Genomic DNA, 18648 nt, shown 5'->3' on the forward strand with positions numbered 1-18648 from the left:
CCTGGCTGCTCATTCTGATGCTCCTGACTATATCAAACCTGATGCCTTCCGAGCGGCTGTACTGACATACTCTGCTGATCTTGCTTCTTAGATGCCTTGGTGATGTGTCAAGGGGCATACGCTGAAGCGTCACAAGCTGGGAAAAGGTAAACCAGATTCAGTCAACACGAGATGAGTCTGGTGGAGCAGAAGATTGCTAAACACTGACAGTTGCCTGATTAGTATTAAATTCTTAAAGGGAAACCCCTGTCTGCAAAAAAGCATGGGAGTAGGCCTATATCACACATCCTTTCTGCTCAGTGGTGAGGAAAAGCAAAACTCTTTTCCATTTAAGCAAAACAGGAACAGCATTCACCAGAGAGCACTGGGTTGTCTGCTCACTTGCTAAGTTACATCCCTAAAGTGGGAAGGACAAGAGCTTGTGTGTCTGAAGATAGAAGGAAATCACACTTCTGTCTAATATACTGAGGCAATTGACCATGAAAAGGTTACATGTTAGGAAATAATTATCTCTAGACACAGCTACTGACAGGGTCAGCGTCCACAAGGATTATTTCCTCCTAACCCAGCGCCTGCTGCCTAGAAGGGAGGTGGGTCTCAACCAGCCATATCCTGCACCGCTCCCTGGCCCCACATTCCACTGATGCTAATGGCACTTGTGCACTGAGTGGCCCAGCAGCTGAAGCAGATAACCAGGAGTGAAGGGGTTAAGTGCCTGTCACAATAGAAACCTCTGGGGGCACTTGACCTTTTCACATTTTTTATTCAGGAATGAGCATTTTGTGCCTGTTTGAGGAAGTTCATCTACATTTGTCCTCATTCTTCACTCTGTTTGCGTATTGTCCCTTCCCTTCGCTCAATGCCCAAGCGTCCCATTAAGTACTGAGCAACCTCTGTTGATGAATATGAATTTAGGGCAAAGTTACAGGGGGGACACAAATACTCCACATTGATCAAGTGACTTGCAAGGAATTTTAACATATTCAAGGCATATGTTCCTGCTGAATAGCTTCCTACACATATAATACTCACCTGTCAGTACGTTCATATGAAGAGGAAGAAAATCACACTCATATGAGCAGAAGCACTACACAGGCTGGAACAAGACTGACAAGAGCATTAGGTGTTAAAATACTGAAAAATTCTAGCAAAGGGCACTGACTTTCACATGCAAAACAGTGTGCCCCTCAAGAGAAGGCTCGATGATACCTGCCCTTGGTCTTTCATTCAGCAATTAGACTATGAACTCCCCTGTCCCTAGAGAGAGTCTGCAAACCTCTCTTGCAGCAAATCAGTCAAGGAGTCTAAATCCAGAATGAGTTTGTCACCGGCTGTTTCATTTAGAGGCAGATATTCTAAAAAGGTAAAAGCAATATTCAAGAGCTTGATCCTGCTGGGATCAAGGAGAATTTTGCATTGGCTTAAGTAAGAACGGTCTCTAGTCTCAAAGCACGTGTGTCCAATTTGTTAATGTTTTGGGTTCAAATAAAAAACAAATCTCCAGTCTTCCCTGCATGGGAGTTTTAACCACATTCTTCCACTTGGGGAGAGCATCAGGGCTTAGACAAGAAAGAGTTTCTGAATGATCTAAGTGAATTGTCCTGAGGAGACTGGCATTACTGTGAGCTTTGAACAGAACTACAGAGGGTCTTTTATAGATGTACTCCAGAGGGGAGATCCTTAGATGGGTCCTTTAATGCCTGCCCCCATATGTAATCCAGATGAAGTTCTTTATCAGATGGGGCCCGGATCTTGCTCCCATTAAAAGTTCTGCCACTGAATTCAGTGGAACAAATCTATTTGTCTTAGATGCTTATACAGCTCCCCTTATCTCAGTGCCTTAAAATAATTACCCTTCATTCTTTCAAGGAAAAGGAATATTATTTTCTCCATACTTGGCACATGGAGCACAGCCAGGCCAGGTGACATCGCTGTGTGTGTCATGGACATCCAACACCAGGAAAGGACTTCACTCCAGGTCTCCCAAACCTCAGGCCAAAGTACTATCCCTCCCCTTGCCACCAGCAGGAAACCACCTTTGCTAAATTGAGACACAGAAGTCAGATTAGAGCAGCCAGCATCCTTCTCCTGTTTGGACAAGGAGGAACAGAACTACATGACAGGACAACATGCAAGTATCTCTCACTTCTTATTTCAAGTACAACTGTTCTCCTTAGGATACCGTGTCCCTGGCCTTCCTCAGGCACAGATACACGAACAGGAGTTTGCCCATGTGCACTCAATGATGTCATGCTGTGTTAACACACCTGCACACGCAAGACATCACAGCACTTCCTGGAGAAGCAGCAGCATACTTGGCAGCTTAATGGCATACCTGCTTATAAGCTATCCAGCAGGCTGCTGCACCTGACAGCTACTAATAACCATTTAGCCCATGGCCACTTGAGCATTAAAAAGGAAGGCATTCTGAAAGCAAAATCACCTTCCTGAATGTTTGTTATTGCTTACACTTCTGTTAGTCCCCAGAGGGGCTCTAACTGGGAATCATGCCAGCTGGTCCCTGTGCGCTGGAGGTTTAGTGTGCGCAAACCCAGAGTGAAGGCTGTTAGCATCAAAGGGAGCCTGGGTAGGTGATGGAGGGGTTGCCAGCAGACTTCAAAGCAGAACCCAGGTTCCCCATTTCCAGTCCAATACACTGCCCAGTGGCTCCCTCTCCATTTTCAAGAGTACTGACCCAAATACATAAATGAAAGCAAGCACATGGTGTTTATTTCCAAGTTTGAATGGAATGGTTTCCCCTGGGCTCCGTATTTCTTGGAATTATTTGAACTGGAAATCAATCTGCCTGTATTCACTATTGATTTATTTTCTAAAAATCTCTCATCCCTAAAGTAACAGTGCCTTTCCATGTCTCAGCCTGCTGTTTAGTGACACAGTAATCTAAAAGCTATTGATCACTTGGGTCTCTACAGCCATAACACATCTTCCTAAGTGCCTTCACATAGGACTATATTTGCAACATGAGTACTATAAACGGCAGGGTTGCTAATACAATCAACAAAAATATTAATATAGATGTTAACACTTGTGTAGTAACACAACGTGGACAAGGGACAACAGAGACTAGCATCAGGAGGAAGCAAGTATGGGCATTACAACTGAAGCTGCATTTCTCTTTGAACTCAACATAGGTTGTAACCTAATTTCAGTCTAAACAAGAACACAAGGCTGGACATTCATTCGTCAAACTTCGCCCTACCTGAGCAGAAAAGTATCAGCACTGGAAAGACCAAGACAGCCTCAATCTGCTCCAGCAACTGTAGCTGATTTCAAGTTTACTTGTAGTTCACATAATCCTGCATACAATTCTGCTTTTCTACATTAGCAACTGGGGTTGGTGTCCCCACAGAAGCCTGGCTGAGCAAGCAGTTTACACCTCCCAGGAGACCTGCTGTTGCAGAAGTGCAGTGTCCTGCACCTCTCACTACTTTGAACAGATATGGTTAGAAGGTAGCATCTTGGAAGTCAAGATCTTCATTACCTTTTTTCATGCTTCTCCACAGAGTCTACAACCATGAACATGAGAGCTCACAACTCCAACTGATCTAAAGACGGACAGCACAATAGCTCATGTGACCATCAACATTACTGCCTCTGGGCCTGCCTCAGAGTCACTCAGAAAGAGCCTATGCTACTTAGACTTGGTCCTGCTCAAGTAGAAATATGAATAAGTACGTCAAATTAAATCAGAAACGAGGTCTCCAGGGACAAGCATCTAGTGCATGACTCCAGCTGAGACATCCCAAGAGATACAAATTCAAATTGGAAACATTGCCCAACAGAGAGATAATGTGTCTACAAGTCAATAGCTATCAGTGTTCACCACCTTACCCAACAGAGCAGCAGTGAACTGCAGCTGTCCAGTCCTCTCAACCAACAAGAGCTGAGATGTGCTTATTTTACACAGCATAACTCAGCTCTGCAGCCTGGACTCTGCTCCATGCTCTGTGCAGCAATGTTGCTTTAGTGACCAGAACAGAATATTTTCTCCAAAATGCAACACTGATCATAGCATAAGGACAGCTCTCCCTGACACTGTTAAGCAGTATGCCTGGAGACAGCCTTGCTCAGTAATTTTTCCAGAAGCAGCTTTCAGGAGACATTTGTAACCATTTAAAATTTCCCACCCAAGGAGTTTTGCACTTGTCAGTTTACCTTATGCCACAGGTTTTTAATTTAGTTGTACGGGAAGAAATTTTATATGCCTCAAATTTTATATGTTAATGCCAGATGTGAACACACTAGCACGTGTTCTCTTGCTCCCCCATGCTGCACTTCTTGGGAAAGGATGCTTTAATGCTGCAGCTCCAACTACTCAGGCAATCAGTAAAACTAGTGGCAGACCTGGAGGCAGAAGTCCCTGTTCCTCAACATTTCTCAGTGCCCTGAGGAATTCCAACTGGCAAGACAATCTGCTGGCATATACCTCCTAGCCTACTGAGCACAAAATACCCCTAGATGCAAAGGGACTGAAAACTAAAATTTGATTTATTAATTATGAAAGTCAATAAGAAAACTGCTGAAGATCGTGCACTTTCTATTGCACAATGAGAATGCATTCTAGGTGCTTGTATGTACTGGGAGAGTTAAGAGTATTAATGCAAGCAACCTTTAAATAAATGCAGGTGCTAGAATTTTTCTATTAAGTAGACCTGAAATGAATGAACACTAAAAGGTGCAACTTTTTTTTTTTTTGAGTACCATTTTTCTGCTTTAAATTGACTACCTTCTTTGTGCATTTTATTGCGTTTTTGTTTGTTTGTTTCTTGAAGTTAAATATTTTTGCAGCTTTTGTTGGTTATTGAAGTGTAAGTCAATATATGATACCATTTGCTTTTCTGGACTTCCAGCATTCTTCCCAATGCATCCCTGAAGAAGAGCCATGCAACTCCAAACTCCTATAATACTATAAAGCATCGGAAATAACAATGCTTGTTAATGGTGTTTATAAGCTTGCACGTGTTAAACAACATGCAGTATTTTCTTGCTAGCAGCAGTGACCAAATATTGGTGTCACTAGCAGAACACCAAAGCCTTGGCTAGAAGAGACAGCCTGCCAGGAACTCTTCCTTCCCCAAATGCACCTCTCATTTTCTCGTTTCTCCTTTAGCAAGAACTGTCCCTGAGCATTCTAGGAAGCCAGACAGGCCCTGGGGCCAGCCAAGGTGGGTGAGCAGGCAGAGCAGACCTCCCTTCTGGCCTCACTCTGTATCAGCAGGCACCCACGACCTGCGTCTGCCCCAACTTAAAACACTATGAACTAATCCACTTCAGAGCAGAGTCCATCCTTAACAGGACACTTCTGCAATTCAAAAGCACGTGTTTGCCTCCAAACAGCCTGCTTCAAGTATTCCATCAGCATTATAACCTTCAGCAAAGCGGGGGGAGAAGGGGCCCAAGGGCAGCTCAGCATGGTAGCGCAGAAGCCACGGAGGGGCCCATTTCAGTTTGATTTGTTGCGGCACTCTAGATGCAAGATGAAATCTGAGAGATGAAATCTGAGCAATTTCTTGCTTCTCTTCTTTCTGGACAGTATATTAACACTATAAAGAAGGCTGAACAGTGGGGCTTCCCAACTCCATTATTGTCAAGGCTTTCAAAGGCAGTGGCTGAAATGCCCAGTGCTGTCTTTGTTGCTCCTGGACTCAGGTCTCCGCCATGTTGCTCTCCTGTCAAACCGCAAGGCCGAGCAAATTAAAAATAAGCTTTCTCTGGAGGGGTGGAGGAGGGGAGAGACATGAGAAGCACTGCCTGAGCCTACACACAGTGCCCGCTACATTCATGCTACTCTCAGGTTCCTTATGTAAATAGGGGAAGCAGAAAAGCCACAATAGATGCCAATTCTCCTACATGAATTCCTGCACATGACTTTCTAAGGCACCAGTGTGAAGCCATGCCGTAGCCCAGGGTGTAAGTGGGTGCTGCAGTCCAACCAGAGCTGTCAGTCAGTCTGCTGTACCTACCACCAATCACTCTGGTCAGAGATAAACACAAAATGGGTTATTTTCCACCTCTAGGAGAGGGTTTTCTTGTCCCCAAGACCTATGACAGGCTTGTTACAGACCATTTCAATTCGAATCAACTTGTCAAGAAAAGAAAGTGGAGAAAACGCATTAATTAAGTAGCTTTACTCATGCAGAAAAGCTGCCAGCATGAGCATTTTAAATTACCTGGGCACACCTAGTGGATTTGCATTCCCTTGGCACAGCTTTGCTCTGTCCCACAAAGCATCATCCACCTCATACTTCCATCTGAGCGAGGAACAAAAGGGGCTGACAGCCCAGCACCACCTTCCCTGGTTGGGGGCTAGTGCCCTTTCCAAGGGATTTTGTGTTGGTTTATGCAGAAACCTCGCTCCTGCTAGATGCAGGGAGAGGGAGTTTGGATTCTTCTGTAGAAGTAAAGACCGAGGCAAAAAGAGGCCTTCCAGAAACAAAGGAGGTGGAGCTGTGGCTGGCAGGGGGGTAACTGCATGCCATTGTTAAATATTAACATAAAATAAAGCAGTAGAAATGGATGTCCATCAACAGAATTAGAAGGAACTAAGTGAGTTTAAGAACAAAAGGTTTACTTATTTAAATTACAGGAGATGAAAAACAGCTGGGAATGCAATTTATAGCACAAAGTACAAAGCTACAAGACTGTTAAATGTAATTATATTTCAAAGTACTTTTTCCCCTCCATTTTAAACTAAACATGTACAATCATTTTAACTAAAATAAAGCTAATGACAACATAGCCTTTAGATGTTCCATCCTGTCCCTCAATTGCTTTTCAAATTCAGCTCATCCGTTTGCATTAACTAAATAGTTTGAATCCCCCCTCCAAATAGAGGTCGGCCTTTCAAATAGGAGACTAAAGCTTGAAGAAAGAAAACCACTATAAGCAGATCATTATTTTTAAAAATTACCTCTTACTATTCAATTCATGGACCTTCGATTATACTTTCATATTTGTCTATCACTTCTCTGCACAAAGGACGAATAGAAAAGTAGCTGACTAATTAACTTTAGTATATGTTACATTTGATTTGTACATTCGGTCACAGCAAAGATGCCTATCACTAAAGATATTTAAAGGTCCAAGTTCTATTTTCCACTCGAGAAAAAAGAAAACCAACATTCAGCCTCTGGACCAAGAAGGGCCTAGCACTGAGATGTAGCCTGCATCAAGGACTTGGGTTTCACTATCACCCTGTACTGCCTTTATTGTGCCTCCACTATTACCTTCAACAAAGCCCTCCAGGTGAAAATTCTACATCCACCTGAGACACTGGTATGGTTTTTTCTTCTGGAAAGCCACTGTTTGGCTCCACCACCCTCAGGAGCAGCATATATCCCAAATCTCAACTGCACTGGGCACCAACCAAAGTGAGACCTGTCTTTTAAAGCTATTTTTCATTTCAGGTGTTTCCAGCACTGAATCACAAAACCAGGTCCTGCCCTGCAGAGCACTGCACCCCCTTCTGCCTCTTTAACTTGCCTCTTGTGCCTTACCTGATGAGACCCTTTATTTAGAAGACAGTGGGTTCTACCTCAGCATAACAAAGGGTTTATCACCATCCTGCAGTGTGCATCTCTAATGGTCACTGCTTAAGGCCATAAGAGTTTTAAATTTAGAGCCAAGAAATGTTTTCCAGCAAATCAAAATGCCAGCATAACCAGCTTTATCATGACATTAGCTTTTCTGCCACCACCACCAACAAAAAAAAAGTTCAGGAACTCTTATTACACAACAATATTTTATGTTTGCTAAAGTTTCCTTCCAACAAAATTTTGAGGCTTAAAATATGTTCAAGAGCTAAATGAAACCCCTTTTGTTCCACTTCAAAATTATTTCTTTCAAAATGAAATTGCTTGCAACTCCTTGCTGTGACAAACTTTTTCTTGTTTTAGGACAGCTTAAAAAATGTAACTTGCTTCAGATGCCAAAGAGCTGCGAAAGGGAAAAATAAAATCAGCCACTTGTAGAGATTTTTTTAAAGTTAGGAACATACTTTGAGTGCTCTGGGCTGCAACAAACCATTGGTTCCGATTCACCTAAAAGAATACCCAGTGCTACCAGCTTATGCTAGCAAGCTATGAAAAACACGTGCACACATAAATTAGTTTGCTCTTGTTCTTGCAACAGCCCATACCAGATGTTTCAGAGACACAAGAAGCCTTGAATTAGACAGATGTGAGATAATCTACCTCCCACTATGGGTGTCTTCCTAATCCCTTAAAATCTGAAGCAGAATGTTTAGTATCCTTCCAAAAACACTGCAGCAGTTTGTTTTCCTGAACTATTATGAAGTAGAAAGCTAGCAGTGACACATTTTACAGGTCCTGTTCTCAGTTACTTACAGCTTTGCCAAACTTTGGACTGAAAGTTTCATTCCAGGTACCTTTCTTGGGCTAAGTATTTGCATTCTATTTGATAGCTCCTGCGAGAGATATGCAATCCTAAGAAAATGGCTTGAGAATTGGACATCACTCCATAAGCACTTTAACAAATTCTTGCTTGCCATTTTAAAGCACAAACAAATTCCCAGCAAAACAATCACTTAAATTTCACTACAGGGACTTAGCTGTTGTCAGGGCTGTGCCTATTGCTAATTTGAAAGAAAGGGAAAAAAAATAAAAATCACATTTGTCCAGGTTATAAATCTTTGGGGAAGAGAGATTCATCAGAGCTCTTTCAAAGCACCATCTGCAGAGAGCAGTCTCCAGCCTGGCTCGACAGGCTGAGCTGAATTTTCTCTTCCCCAGCTCCCCACAGCAGCAGGCAGAAGAGCTAAGGCTCTGGTTGTTGCCCCTCCCAGGATCCCGCTGCTTCTCGTACCAGCACAACATGAACAGGCTGCAGAAAATATGGGCAGGGAGAACCACATCTGGGAGAGAACAAATCAGGGAGAAACACTGAGCAGGATAAGTTGGAAGCTGATAACTGCAGATGAGGGACAAAGCTCAGAGAAAGGGAGTGCAGCAAGACCACTATACTGCAGGGACCAAGGTGGAATTAGAGGTTCTTCCATTAAAAAAATATATTCCTAAAAGGTTTCAGTCCTCCTTGGCCAGTTCACACATTAAGGTATTTGTGTGTTTTTCAATTTGTTCTATTACAACTACTGAAGAGGCGTATAAAGTCTGTCATAATGTGCAAGTCTTGATTACTACAAAGTTGCAACACATTGATACAAACACATCAAACAGTAGCCCCTGGGAGAAAAAGCCTCATCACCTAAAAGTTACTGCAATGCCTTGCATAGAGGTCATGTCAGCATCACATAGACAGCCCCAATGCTGAATGTTTCTTCACTTCCATACAAATAACAACAACAAAAATATCTACTGTTAATTTGTCCAGGCATTTCATTCGATACCAAGATCTTGGTAGGGCTCACTTCCAGCCACTTCTGGTGGCCATGGTTATACACACAGTTTTACTAGCTTAGCACAATATCCATCTTAGATCACTTCAGCCAACAAAAGTAAAAGGCTAAGCAAACAATGTTTTTGTTTAAAGTAAATCTTAAACAGATTAGGAACTGGTTAAATTTAAGATCTCTGCTGGGCTACTCCACCGAGTCTTTTGGTTTAAAAGTGAAAATACACACCTAGACAATCCACAAGCAAGACAGTTTATGTCAACATACTACAGTAAATAAAGAAAGCTGGATACTGAAGTACTTGCAACGACAAAAATGGAAGTCAGCTCCTAAAGTTTAACTGCAAACAACATGTGAACAATGTAAGGAGGTGGAAAAACAATTATTATTGCCCTGAATGAAAAAAAAATAAATTAGTTCCCAAATTACTGCAAGGAGAGATATCTTGTTATTAAGACATTGATAATTTTGCAAAATGAACTATAAAATATTCAGTATAATAATTCCAGATATACTGTGCTCAACAAAGGAGAGTTCATGTTGTTGTTGTTTAATTTTTAAAGGGATGCGTGTTCTTGTTTTGTTTTTGTTTTTTATTAGGCTTGTTTGAATATTAGTTTGTTTTTAAAAGCCACAGCTCTATAGAAGCCTGACCCTGTGATGGCAGGGGCACAGGCCTAAAAGCACACGCTGCCTTCCCCCCCCCTGCCCCCCATGCTGCCAGGCCACCAGGTGCCTCCAAAATTCCTTTCCTGAAAACAACAAGAAAACAGATGATGGGAAGGATGAGACTATGTGGTATCGTATGGTATCAGGATGAGACTATATAGTAACTATATTGTTCCATCCTGGACAGCTACCAGCCCTAGCACTGATAACACTATTGTCAAATTGTGCAGGGCGATTACTGTAAGTGGGACCACGATCCTTGTGTAGATTACCTGGGGAAGAAAAATAGCTTTAAAATGTCCTTAAATGACATAGATTCCACTACTATTGAATAAAGCTATACTAGGTTTCTCTGAATTACACTTACACTCCAACATTTTCACGTACTTTCCTTTAGATGGGTACTTTTTATTTTTTTTTTGCCCTGGCTACCTTTTAAAGTTTATTGCTAATTTTCCAATTTGTTGCATCAAAAAATCCCTGCAAACACTGTTACAAACCATAGCTAAGCATCTGCAAGTTATAAAATATTTAAAAGTTTTACAGTTTAACCTATCTATTGGCAATAAAACATACTCCAACACAAATGCACTATTTGAGACAGATGTTTGAAATATGAATGAATGCTTGAATATTCAGTTTTAAATACTCATGATAAAAGAAGCTGCAGAGACATGCCATTGATCTAATACTTGTTTGCACATTCCTTAGGGCTATGCATGAAACATAATGGGATTTCTATGTTCCTAAACAACAAAAGGTGTAAAAATGCCTTTTCAGTTGCAAACTTTGTTCATTTATTCTTGTGGCAAAAGAATGCAAATCTTAAGTCATTTTTTGTGCACTGACATCAAGTCTTTCTCACACAAAAAGTTACTTAAAGAAACAAGAAGAAAGTTCAGAATAAAGTCATGCTTCCTCCCCCACTTGTCCCTTAAAGAAAAGAAGAGGGGGAGAGAGAGAGAGAAGGAAATTTCACTTAACTCAATTGTACCTGCCAGCTAAAAGTGAAGGCTGCTTAAGTGAATGACCCTAAGCTATTAGTCCTATATGTCATTAATAAGAATGGGTTTGCAAGGTCCAACTAAAATATTTGTTTCAGTATATTTAGGGATTCAATACATCTACTGCATGCATTTATGTCCCAGCTTTGTAGTTAAGTGACAGAACCTGCCCACAGACAAATGGCAAAACAATTTTCTTTACATTAAGGCAGGTAATAGCTGGTAGTTTATAAACATGAGCAAGAAGTTACTGCATACCAAGTAACGTTTGCTGTTAATCCCTCTAATTTTGCTTTTTCAATCTTATTCACAGAGTGGAAGCGGAGGGAAGGGGAGCTTTTTTTTTTTTTTCTGCTATGAAACTGCAGACATTTAAAATTAATATTAAAGGAGGAACTGAAGGAATGGGCTGGTGGGATGTGCTTGCAAGGAGAAGTGTAGGGAAACAGTGTTAATGTCAGAATCAATCCTTGAGCTATGAATAACTTAACTTCAAAGCTGATGCTACTGTCTGACGGAGCACCCTATGTCTTCAAGGAAGATAAAGCCACATCTGCAGTCAAACCAATGTTTAATTCAGATTACGCAGAACAATACAGAATCTTGACTGCAGCCAATTAAACTAAGCTTTCACTGACTGATAAAAATGTCATTTTGAGTCCTTTCTGTGCACAACAAGAAACAGTTTGAGAGTGTTACAGTTCTGAATCCACACTTATTGACCTAAGACATTTTTGTACTTAGTACATCAATACCAGGATTTCAATTATGACATTTTATATTCTCCTTTCAAAATGGGAAGGATCTCTACTTCTATAACAGGGGCAAGCTCTCATAGCTCTGTAGGGACTATGCAGAAGTACTAGGAACATTTTCCAATGAAAAATGTAGTTGCTGTAAAAACGTTAAAATAAGGTAGGGTGATACTTGGAAAGTGTAAAATACTTTGCTCAGGCATTGTCCATACATTGAGGTGCATTTCTCCAATCAGTCTCACAGCTGTAATTCAAGAGAGGTCGGCAAATCTAGGCTCTGGTCCTGCACCCCAACAACACACCCACTGATCTGTGGTGCCCCATGGGAGACACAGTCTCATCCAAGGCCCGATCGTACATGAAGAACAAGGATGGTTGTCTCCCAACTCACACTCCTACAGAGTAACACACCACATGAAGTGGCATGTAATAGCTGTTCAGAAACAAAACATTGCAGGTTAGCTTTGGAAATTTTAATGAAACATTTCAGTTAAAGATTTCAGAATGAAGCACTGACTTCACTGAGTCACGGTGTTTCAGAATAACAGTTACTGGCACTGTCAACAGTAAACACAAAAGCATTCAAATCCAAGAATTGATGGTTAATCCAATTTAAACTCTGAGATCCATTTCCATGATAGCAGAACAAAAAATCATAGGTAACACATGGGTGTCCAGACAACTACAAGTTAGCACAGCTGTGCATCAAGACAGGGTGGTCACAAGGCAGTCAGATGGAAGTGACAGCATCTGAAAGTCTGAAACACTGCACTTCACCACTGCAGAAAGAAGCTAGATGATTACACTATTGATCACATTCAGCTGCAACTCTTGCTCACTGCCCTATTTCTAAGAGGCTGGCCCCAGTATTCTTGGCCAGCTTGTTGAAGAGTTACTTTCCCTGTGCCTCAGACCCCCACCCGTAAAACTAAAGGAACTTCATCCCTGCCCTATTCACTGCTCACCTGTCCATACAACAGCAAACTCTCTGGGAGACAAGGACTGCAGATAAATCCTCAAACTGGGGTTGTGGCCTTTACGATACCAAATACAAATTAAAAAAATCATATGGAAGTAGTGAAAGACTGACCAACACCTGGAAGGGAGCAGAAGTGTGAAAGCAGCTGCATCACCTGAAGTCTAAACTTTGCCATTGGTATCAGACAAATGGCATGCAAGCAATGTTAACTGCCGGCAGTAAACTTCACCCATAGGCAGCCAGAAGTGAAGGAACAATTGAACTAGTTTCCATAAATCCCGGGATATTCTAGCTAACCACGCAGCTGTACAATTGTAGCATGCAGGCTGGTTTCTGTGATAAGAGAAAGACAATATTACAGGTAGTCAACATATTTCAAAACACAGTAGTGTATTTCTTCAGTATTTCTTTCTTTCACCCTCATCCCGATTCTGCTTAACAAAATGTAAAACCCACGCAGCTGACATCATTTCCAGGGGCAAGGTGTGCTGGCCACCGCTCACACCTCAGCCAAGCGGAGCAACTGGCCGTGCAGATGTCCCAGTCCCTCTCGTTGGGGCACACACGGCAGAGGAGAGCAGCGAAGAGAGAAGCCGGCTTGCTCAGGAGCTCTTCGAAACGGACAGCGCCTGACGCGATACAGAGGGATAAAAGGAGAGCGATAAACGCTGTTGTTGTCAAGAAAGAGAAGAGTGCTTAAAAAGGCTTTCAAATAAGCAATTTCCCCTCTCATCAGTATCCTCTTGACTGCTAAGCTCTCTCTTTTGTCTCCTACCTTGAATGGTGATCAGCAATGCATGATTGGCCAAGGGGCATCAGCTGTAAGTCTAACGACACCAGCCAGCTGAAGCCTCCGCAGAAAGGAAGACTGTGCTCCTTAGGACCTATCCAATTCGTAGAGAAGGAAGAAAAGACAAAGCGTGACAGCTTCATCTGCCTTGCTTGTTTTGGCAAAGGATATAGGATTTACCATCCCCTATATTAGGCTTGCTTAGCATCCCATCTCTGAAACTAATCAGGCTTGAATGTGCAGGCGCCAGAAACCGCACTGCCAAGCAAGTTTCCACCCTACAATCCTTAATGAGATTTTGGCTTTTATCCTTAAGGATGAGGGTCAGTAGCTCTTCCACTTTGCGTGCATCCTGACTTCATACAACTGCACTGCAACCAAGAAGTTTATTCCTTGCAAAGCATGTAACATCTTCTGGTCACATTTGCCTTGTGCTTCAGCTGAGTAGCACATGCCTAATAGCAGCCTGAGCACAGTCAGAGCACGCACTGAGCTAAAGGTCAGCAAAGATCAGCTTTACATTGACTCAGAAGTGCCATGGCCAAAAGGTGCCAACTCTATCCTAGAAAGCTTGGTTTCTCACTAGGATCTTTCTCACTAAGATCAATTTGCTTGTGATACTTTAACATTGTTGTTTAACTTGGCTGCATGCTGAAGGGCTTTCCAGAGTTGATGTTAGCCATGCAGAGACTCTAAATAACTTCTTCACTGATCCATCCCTATTCAAGTATAGGGCAAGCAACAAAGTGGGAGAGTTTTTATGAAGTGTTAGAAATTTGCAGTAGTCATCTTACAGCAATCAGAAGGCACCTCTTTTCACAATACTCAGACAATGTGTTTTTGGCTATATAACAATTTTCACACAAGATTGTTTTGACATACAGCTGTCTCCAGTTCAAGTAAGTGAATCATCTTGGACTGCAAAGCAAACCCACTCTCCAGCCAAGGAGCCACTTTGCCCACCACAGAGTTGATCTTTACCATAAGGTTTTGTTAACTGCATGTATTATTGTTACTACTACAATTACTTTTAAGTTTTGGAGCGACTCCCTCTGCTGTAGCAGCTTCAGACTTGGCAGTTCCCTTTCCTCCAGTAGACCTGCACCTTATTTTTGAAGCGACAGAGGGAGGTGGAAATGAAGAGTAAGAGTGCTTTTCTGCACCTTGGAAGGCCTATAGCATGAAGAGCCTAGAAGCGTTAACAGAATGACAGTACAGACTGTACAATGTCAGTAGATGCTTCGCAGAATAGGGTTCTGACCAAAGAAATTCTACTTCTGGGAGAAGACTGGACAGAAAAAGTGGTTTGAAGACTACCAGAATGTGTACCTATCTGCAACACAGTAAGCAATTTGCAGGACTGCTGAGTACTCACAGAAGCAAATGAGACCAGTGAGGGATCTGCTCCGAGCATACCAAGAGTACAAATTAGTACAATTCTGTGGTCACACACATTCTGTTGGACATCCCCATGGGTTAGCACCATCTCCACTCCCTTGTTTCTACACGCTGTGTTATCCTCTCAGCTCAGTGTTGGCATGAAGATTTATACTTGCAGAGTGTTTACAAGCCAGAAGCATTTGAAAAGAAAAAAACTTAGTAACTGTCCACAGTCCAGGATCTCCATGGCATGCTGTAGCAAGGCACAAGACCACATGTGGAGTGAGAATAGAGAAGCAATGAGTGCTTACACAGCCCATATATACCAATCCTGTTAGATAAAGAAATCTGGCATGTGAGCCTTGCTCATGGCTCACACAAGGGGGCTCACTGACAATTGCATAGGCAAACTTAAGTGATTGATTTAATGCAACCCTAACACTTGATAAATACTGGGAACTGTCTTCAGTATTGCCCCAATAAGGTAGGCAAATGCTCGGAGAGCTGCCAAGTTGCTGAACTTCCTCAGTTCAGAGCTAAGCTGCATGCTCAGCTATGAGGAACTATTTTCCTCGGAGTATTATACCAGGAGCTAACTGATTACCAGCCTGTTGCCATGTTATTTCTACCAGGGCCACAGTCCCCTCTCCACAAGTCTTAGAAAATAGAATAAAGTTTTAACTGGAACCAACCTCGCTACCGGCAATACCAGCTACTACTAAAACTCAAGTGAGATGCTACGTTTGAAGAGCATCTTCCAGAAGGCGCACTTTGTAAAATTAAGAGTGCCCTTTGGTCCAAATCCCAGCACATGTAACTTCAGTTCATGCCTTCACTTCAGACTCTAAGATTTTATGTACTCAAAAAACAAACTGCCTCCTCCATAGAAGGTTCTCCATCTCTCTGTTGGTCCTTTCACAAGATACAGCTTCCAAAGATTGTTTTTCCTGATTTACACAGATGATAACCACAATTATTTATCATTCACATTCTCCTAAAGCCCACAGTGCTATAGGCTACATAAAGACCACCACTGTACAAAGCAACACAACATCAGAGAAGAGACACCCTCCTCCTCCAGCTCCTCTTCCAAGTATCATGGTGTGTTACAAACAAGGCACTCCTTGCTCCTTCCACTAGGCATAAGGTGGAAGAGTTGCATAAGTTCGCATCCCCATACCTCCCCCACAAAAAAAAGACACAATTATGCTTTCTAAGTTTATGTTCAGCTTTCTAAGTTTATGTTCAGCTACACCAGAGCTCCCAGATTTTCTTAATTATCCTCCTGAAGGGCAGCAGTTCAGGACACAGACCCTTTCCTTTACTCTTCTCTAGCAAACACTTATTTTCAAAGATATTTTGCCAGGGGAGGGAAACAAAAGGAATACTATTTTTTGTTCAGAAAACAGGAAAGAAACATACAGAGTTTATGTAAAACAGAGCAGAAATTAATAGTCTGCCACATTTTGTGTGGTCATTTTTTCTAAAGAGAAATGTTACCAGGATGATTCTCTGAACAACTACAACTTAACAGAGACATCACATATCCTATTTGCACAAATAATTACACATCATTTAGATATCAGTCTTCCTTCTCAAGGCATCACAAGGGAGTCTGTTCACTTTTTGAGCACATACAACTCCCATTAACATTAATGAGAGTTACTCACATGTACCGGATGGACAGTAGATCTCTTGAGAATCTCTTCATTCACCATACCATGGCTAGGGAAACAATGGAAATGTAACAAAGGCAGACCCTAAATCAAGGACAATTCAGCCACTGAACTGCCATATCTGACTTCCAGTGTTTCTCCTCACTGTGCCCCCTGCCTTATGAAGCATTGCTCTGGCACAGCTCATCATGCTCCCTAAGAGCTCGTCTCCATCTCTGCACACCCCAGAGCTGGTCCTGCCTTGGGTTTTGCTGGAAGAACCCACCACATTGCCAGTCAGTGTGAATCACTTACTGGGGATCCTGTTTCTCAAATGCTAATTAGTGGATCAGATTCAGATTTTCAGATTATAATTTTTTACTTGGACCTTTTCAGATTTTGCATCCACTGACAAACAGAGTACCACAGCTAGCTATTTTTGCCAGCAGTTTCTGTTAGGGTTATGTCAATCAACATCATTGTTCCTCTGTGGTGTTAGTGCCTTGAGAACTGACATATGCGAAGGAGAGCAGAAGTGCTAATGCTTTTCCACACGAGCGTGCCAGTCACATCACACTGAGACAGTACTAGCAGGTCTCTTAACCCCTCCTTTTCCATCTCTGCAGCCCTGTCACAACTGTTGAGTACTGAACAAGCTGCTGTTCTCAGCTATGCCAGTGAGAAAAATACATTTCCATGTGCTATACAAGCCTTATGCCTACTTATAATTCCGCAGAAGCTCTGAGGGAAGGAAGATGGTAGCGTCACAGTTAGAGCAGAGGAGCAGTTATCAGGGGTTTTAAGCCCTACATCCACTCTCCTGTTGGGAAACAAACCCTTTTTTTCAGTGTCTCAAGCTCTAAAACAGTGATTGCACTACTTGTTTATTTAGAAGAGTACTGAGAAAGCAAACAGTATTTGTGAAGGGTATGTAAAAAGTAGAAGTGCTTGGTATCCTTGTGCGTCTAAACTACGACTTTTATAAATCCCTTACAATACCCCTTTGGTCCCTTGCTTCTGTTTCACATCCAAATCCATGAAAGGCAGCTCCAGCTCACTTGCAAGCAGGCAAGTAAACTTCATAGGAGTTCACCGAATCAACAGAATTTTGATGGGAAGTGAGACACTTCAGTGTCACTAAAGATGGCTTTATATAGTAGGACATACTAGAGCCTGAACCTCAAAAGCTATTATAAAATTATCACACTTAATTCTTTATTTTTGTTAGTAGGCTCTGTGCTCAATAGATAGAAACAGCACTGACTTCACAAGCTGCATCTTCTTGCACAAACTGGATCCCTCTCTACAAATGCTGTCTGTGATATGCAGCGCTGTTTTGTGTCCTAAGAAGTCCTTCACTCATATAAACTCCTAATCTAAATATATCACTTTCCATGTCTAACACTAGTTGATAAATTGTGTTCCCTTTATTTGTGCCATTCCACAGACATGAGACTTGGTAAAGAACTTTCTTCTGAGCAAGTTAAGCCAGATTTAAGCTGCTTCAAAATGCTGATTAGGCTTGCTTGTAGTTCACCCCTCAGAGGAAAACAATATTGTATAACCTAAGAAAACATAACTGGAATAGACTCCAAAGAGAAATAGAAGCAATGTTTACAAAATCTACTTAGCTTGTCTTTTGCTAGTTTTCACAAAAGTAGAGCTTACCTTTAGAAACAAAATAAAACATATGCCAGAAAAAAAAAAAAAAAAGAAAAGAAAAGAAAAAAAAAAACAGCTTCCAAGATCATGATGCCATATTAAATTCTTTCCCAAGCTCAATAAACTATGACTTATAAAACTTGTAAAATCTTTACTAGACTCTTGACAGCTCCACATGTGTCTGTGGCAAGAAGAATGGAACCTTTTGCTAAACATCTGCTAAACCTTGTGTCTTGGCTAGAATGACTCTACCCAATAGCAGCAGTCTAATGCTTGCTGACTGTGGTCCGGGACTGTGATGGAATCTGCCTTTCTGCATGAAAACACCACGCTGCTTTGCTGTGGTGCTCTGTCATAGCTTGT

General features: G+C 41.9%; 1 protein-coding gene across 18 annotated transcripts in view; it reads right to left on the minus strand.

The window, feature by feature from the left end:
- LOC311444217 (uncharacterized protein) overlaps positions 1-18648 on the minus strand; it is a 195058-nt gene that overhangs the window by 151662 nt on the left and 24748 nt on the right. The window contains exons 3-5 of one of the 18 annotated variants that reach the window (XR_014697741.1): positions 13574-13682; positions 12785-13427; positions 11683-12252 (exon numbers count right to left, since the gene is read on the minus strand). The exons of 15 other annotated variants lie outside the window; for them this stretch is intronic. Coding sequence is in view for 1 of the 3 variants with exons in the window: in XM_084535187.1 (XP_084391313.1) it covers positions 13087-13131; positions 13304-13427 (169 nt within the window). In the remaining 2 variants the exon portion in view is untranslated. Of the gene's footprint in view, positions 1-11682; positions 13428-13573; positions 13683-18648 lie in introns of those variants that run through there. 2 more of the 18 variants (XM_084535187.1, XR_014697742.1) reach the window with 2 other exon arrangements.

Source organism: Aythya ferina (genome assembly GCF_964211825.1).
Source record: "Aythya ferina genome assembly, chromosome: 13".
Lineage (NCBI taxonomy): Eukaryota > Metazoa > Chordata > Aves > Anseriformes > Anatidae > Aythya > Aythya ferina.